The 6,207-nt window shown below is 30.0% G+C and overlaps 1 protein-coding gene across 1 annotated transcript; it reads right to left on the minus strand.

Annotated features, from left to right (window-relative positions):
- Positions 1–243: 243 nt before the first annotated feature.
- On the minus strand, positions 244–5,073 carry LOC111882338 (chaperone protein dnaJ 16). The gene is made up of 10 exons (XM_023878700.2): positions 4,692–5,073; positions 4,294–4,417; positions 4,130–4,212; positions 3,926–4,037; positions 3,728–3,832; positions 3,586–3,636; positions 3,384–3,473; positions 3,203–3,308; positions 2,894–3,096; positions 244–707 (listed from the first exon to the last, which is right to left on the minus strand). Exons 1-10 carry the CDS (start codon positions 4,826–4,828, stop codon positions 513–515), a joined length of 1,206 nt encoding a protein of 401 aa, XP_023734468.1. The 5' UTR covers positions 4,829–5,073; the 3' UTR covers positions 244–512.
- Positions 5,074–6,207: the final 1,134 nt, after the last annotated feature.

Below are 6,207 nucleotides of genomic sequence, written 5' to 3' on the forward strand. Positions count from 1 at the left end.
GTAGGGATCTTCTGTCTTCATTCATCAATCTATACCCATCCCTAATAATTCAAAACTAAACAAATATTATATCAAACATCACTCATACATTTTTGTCATACCAAGATCTTATTCGAATCCTATACTATTCTTACAAAAAGACAACAACCATCTTCCAAAAAGAGTAAAAACTAAATACCCTTAAACCTAGAAACACCTAAAAACGTCGACACTATTCACCGAGGAAAAAGACACCAAGAAACGTGTTTAACTTGAATTTTACTTTGTTCAATATACAGTTACATGCTGTTTATACCAAAAAGAAGAAGAAAACAAGACATACAGACCCTACCCCACCTAGACATATCCCTCCATCAAAAACGTCAAATTTGTGCATTAAGCACTTGTACATTACGTATCCAATTGTACAAGTGAAACATGCGTGGTGATGTGGCCAAGCTAAACTCCAGTCTTTTCTTTCTTTGTGTAGTAATTTTCAACAAGAAGACTAAATCTTTACAAGATTGATGACGTCAGCCGGGTTTTCTCTTGTCGAGCTTTACTTGAATATTGTACCATTTTTTCTTTGATCCATCTTTTATGGATGCTTTTTTTTCATCTTTTAAAACAACCTTTTTCTTACTTCTACTGCTACTATTACGCTTTGTTTGTGAGGTAACTGTGTATGATGCGTGTATTTCGTTTCTTTGTTTAAGAAGCTCATCAATCTACAAGAATCATAATATATATATAATATTAGCTTTGATTTAATTATAGATGAACAAAAAGGTAAATAGCACAAACGACACTAAGTTTACACTAAAATTTCAATTTTTTTATAATTCTGATAACGTTACCGGTCAACCGAGTTACCAGCTGATGTGGCATGATGACATGTCAATTTTGATGACATGGCATGTTGACGTGTCAAAATTAAATTTTTTTACCTACAAGACACTAAATTTTCATTTTTTTCGATTTTGATACTAAGTTTAATTTTTTTTTTCCAATTTTGACACGATTTTTTTGTTCCAAATTAAACGTCATTTTTTCCAATTTTGTTCATTGTTGACAATTTTCCATTTGAAACAATATAAATATATTCTTTATTACATTTTAAACCGTATAAATACATTTTTTTTCGTTTAAAAACCACATTTTTGTTATAAATACAAGGTTTTTTTTACATTCAAAACAAGATGTTATGCATAAATATGGATTAGTTACATTATTTATAAAAAATATTTATACGATTTCAAATGGAAAATGGTCAACATTGAACAAAATTGGAAAAAATGACGTTCGATTTTGAGCAAAAAAAAGTGTCAAAACTGAAAAAAAAAAGTTAAACTCAGTGTGAAAATCGAAAAACTGAAACTTAATGTTTTTGGTGGGAAAAAGTAAGCATGTAATGTCAGCATACAATATCATCAAAATTAACATGTAATCACGCCACGTCAGTTGGCAACTTGGTTGACCTGTAAAATGGTCAGAATTAAAAAAAAAAAAAAAAAACTAACAGTGTCAAATTAGAATTTTGGTGTAAACTTAGTGTCTTTTGTGCTATTTACCGTTAAAAAACAGTCCAAAACTAAAACTGATCATGCACTCACAAGAACAAGAAACGGGGCCTAATAAAAAAAGAAAATTAAAAGTAAAAAGATAATGAAATTGGTTTTTTTGTTTGGAAAAAGGAAATGTTTAATTATATTCTAAAAGGGGTCTTTGTGCATCTCTAGAGTTGATCTCACTATAGAATTTCAATAAAGAGAATGTGGTCAATGCAACAACTAACACTATACGGTTTGTATGTATTTTTAATGGGTAAAATCGTCTTGAGGGAAAATTTGCTTCTCTTATGTCATGTGGTTTTGGCAACCATTTCTAAGGATATGACTATACTCGAAACGGATGAAAGAAAATTTACTTAAAAGACAACTTTACCCCTTTACAAAGGTATCATGTTGTGATAGCATGTAAAAGAAAAGAGTAAATTACAAGAATGGTCCCTATGGTTTAGAGTAATTTGCGTGTTTGGTCTCTGACTTATTTTTTTTTTAACTCGGAAAATCCCTATTATTTGTTTTTGTTATGCAGTTGGTCTCTGTCTTACCTAAAAAGACTATTTTTTCCTTTGATTTTTTAATTTATTTAAATAAACACACACCCAACCCCACCCATTCACCTTACCTTACCTACCCCACCATTTTTCCATATTTAAATAATAGTCTTTTTAGATAAGACAATGACCAAACACGTAACAAAAAAACAAAAAATAGGGACCAAGCGCGTAACAAAAACAAATAGTAGGGACCTTCCGAGTTAAAAAAATAAGTTAGGGACCAAGCGCGCAAATCACCCCAAACCATAAGGACCATTCGTGTAATTTACTCAAAAGAAAATTAGGATGTTTATGTAGGCAAAGAGACAAGAATCTAGGTAGCGTTTGATACGATGGAATCAAAGAAGGAATGGAATGGCTCATTCCATTTGAATGAAAAAAAAAAAAAAGAATGCGGTTTGCTATGCATAATGGAATGAAAAGGAATCTGATTCCTTTCATCCTTTTAATTTCCATTCCATCTTAGGATGGCTTGAAAATTGTATTATAATACATTCTTATATACAAACTATAGTTTCATTTTCTAAAACTAACTAGAAAATAATGTTTTTATTATAAACTTATTTGGGTTTTAGTGTAAATAACGAATTCTATCATTAAAATTACATAATACATAGAATATTGTTAAAACTTAAAAGTATACCTTTTATTTACATCTAACTTATAAAAAAAAAAAAAAAAAAAAAAAAAAAAAAAACTTATACGAATATCCATTCCATTCCATTCCTTCGTGATTCCATTCCATCCAACCAAACATAAAAACTAAAACAAGAAATTGATTATTAAACTCACCGTTTGCATTTCTTGTGCATATTTGTTTGTCATCTCTGTAAATTGTGCAATAACTTGTTTATATTCACTTTCAAATTTAGAAATTTCTGTTCTTTTTGAAGAAATCTGAGCTTCAACAACACGAAGATTCTCCTTTTCATCAACAAAAGAACCCGCACAAAGCACTTCAATTGTGTAATTAGCACTTTTAAAGAAATTGTCACCTAACCCAAATCATAAATTAATAACAATAATAATTAGAATCATGTATAAAATAAAACCAATATAATAATCTCAAATGGGTAAATTCATATATTTCATAAATCTAACCATAAACAGCAAATGTATGAACTCCAGCTTTTAATTCGCTAATTTCACATGGCTGAAATCCTTCGAGCTTTTTGAAGAAAGCAGCATCTGGGTCTCTTTTAATCATCTGGAGCCGATAGATAATGAAATGAAATACAATTCAAATGTTAAAAGTTTGGGGGTATTTTCGTCTTTTACTCACTGTGTTAGATGGTTGATCCAATTTATAGACTGGGAAACCGAGGAAATACATCCCAGCAGATGTCAGTTTTCCTTTTTTTGCACTATCTTCCTGAAACATGAAAAGACACCTTTGTCCTTTTAGTTTTTTACTAATTGCGTTTTCCAAAACTACCCCTAACAAGAAGAAAAACAGAAAGTAGTCAAAGTACAATGGTGTATACCTGCAAAGCGAGATACAATCCACCATTTTCGTCTTGATCAAAATACAAAAGCTGCAAAAAATCAAAAAATCAAAACCCTATTTACGAGTTTTCACCCTTAATACGAGTTTTCTAAAAGGACAAAACAGTAAATTTGCAAAACCTTGAACTTGCTCTTGTCTGCTGATTGCACTCGACAAACTATTCCAGCCTGTGCTTCTTTCTCTGTTATCCTAATAGAATAGAAATGCGCACATTGCTTTTCAACCTGTTAAAAAAATACAAGATTTTATATGAACAAACAATCACAGTTTTTTTATAAAATTAAATTGGGTTTAGTTTTCAAGTATTCAGAATCTACCTTTCTAGAAACAGATTTCCCCAAAGTTAATGGAAGTGTAGGAACTGAACCATTTATTGCCTCCTCCAACACAGTAGCTGATACAATAGTTTTTATTGGAACTCCAAGTTTACTGTAACAATATATAATATGTATAATCTCAAGTTATTTATAAAACCGATTCAAAATCAAGAAAAGGGTAGGAATCAAGAATGTAAAAAAGACCTAAAAATTGCAGCAAACATGGTGTTCATAGCTCCCAAACTTGAAAGATCGAGCTCCAAATCTTGATTTTCAGCTTCAACAGCCTGAATGATTATTATTATTATAGTGTCAAAATGAAATAAAAGCTTATAAATTTTATTAAAATTCAATAATGAAATGGTCACCTCAAAACCAGCACTATCATACTGTTGTCTTTTGTCTGGATCGGATAATATATTATAGGAATAAGTGATCTCGTTAAACATATCAGCTGATTTAGGGTCATTTGCATTTTTGTCTGGATGATACCTTGAATAAAGATAAATAGATACATCTGTAATTAATATGTATCATGGATAACAATAAAATTGAAGTTTTTGAGTATCAAAAGTGAGATATGTAGCTTTGTAACGTATTTAATAATTACTATCCTTGAATTTACAGAAAAATAACAGGCCGATATTGAATATACGTGAATCTTATAATATGGTATATACATAGATCAATTGGATAAAAGGAACAATAAGATTAAAGAACCTAAAAAGGGGGAAAAGAGAACAATCGACAAAGTAAGAAAACATACTTCAAAGCTAATTTACGGTAAGCGGTTTTGATTTCTTGATCTGTGGAGCTACGAGAAACACCAAGAACATCATAAGGGTCTCTCCTTAATTGAATTTCTTCCTCGTTCTTCTCCGATTTTGATCTGTGAGCTGGCATTTTCAAGCAATTTTGAAAATCAACCTAAAAACCCTAAAATGTGTTCAAGAAAAGAGAAATCTTTCTCTACAAAAACTTGTTTGTGATCATGAAGAAGACGAAGAAGCATAAAACATGATCATTTGGAGAAACCCTGGTAACAGATCGCAGCTCCTTTGATTTGTTGGCAGGGCTTCCTCGTTGGAGGAGAAGATGTAGAATTCTTTTTGGGAAAACGAAGTTAGAAATCGAAGAAATGGAGGGGAAATTAGTTGGAACTCTTTTCCATGTAATCTCTCTCATTATTTATATTTTACACTTCATTACCTTGAGCTTTACATTATTAAAATTTAGTCCCTCTATTTTTCTCAATAATCATTTTAAAGACATTACAATAAGTTTCTATTTTTACGAAGTTCAAATATGGATGTTTGTTGGCTTAATTCTTTGTAGTCCTCCGCCCATTCAAAGGGTTTTGGTAGGTGATGTCATTTATTTCATGAAGGTCATATATAGGGGGGTGTTTGGCTTAGTTTTTTACAGCATAAAAGTCATTTTCCAAAAAGTTACAAAAAGTCAGGTTTTCTGGCTTTTCCAAAAAGTTGATTATTTTTCTATCAAAAATTCAAAAGTTGCTTTTAAAAGTGTTTTGTCAAACATCTTTTGGCTTTGATCTTTTACTAAAAGTTCTTTTGCATATAAAAAGCTAAGCCAAACACCTCCTAGATGCATATATTTATCACTTTTTCAATCAAGCTAGCTCAAATAGTTATGAGAGAATTTTCATGGTTAACTATCTATTTTTTTAGAACTATATTCTAACACAAGCTTACCTGATATTTAGTCTTTAGATCTCATAAGCCTATTCGATATGTTTAAAGGTAATGGCTCTTCTTTTCATGTTTCAACTGTGAAATGTTGTTTGATGCTATAAGATATTTATTTATAACAAATGATCAAATATTGGAGGAGTTATAATTAAGTTACATTGTCCCCATCGAATCAGTTTTGTAGTTGTGGTAGCCGATGTGCAAGGTACGTGAAGAATACATTATTGTTTACTATATATAATATTATATATAGTACATTTTATGTTATCATACATATAAACCAATATTTTTAATAAACATGGATTGAATACTAACCATTGGAAAAGGAAGTTTGAAAGTGGAAGGAACAATAAGAACAATGTTATTAATGGTTCCATCTCCAAATATATCCCGTACGTTGCGCAGCGCAGTTTAAAAACATATTGTTAAAATATTGAAAAATATATATTTAAAATGGTTATATTATTGACATTAACTTTGAAATACACTATATATATATATATATATATATATATATATATATATATATATATATACAATTGCAATTATTTTGAACAATAATATTCATTG

This window comes from Lactuca sativa, chromosome 8 (assembly GCF_002870075.4).
Source record: "Lactuca sativa cultivar Salinas chromosome 8, Lsat_Salinas_v11, whole genome shotgun sequence".
Classification (NCBI taxonomy): Eukaryota; Viridiplantae; Streptophyta; class Magnoliopsida; order Asterales; family Asteraceae; genus Lactuca; species Lactuca sativa.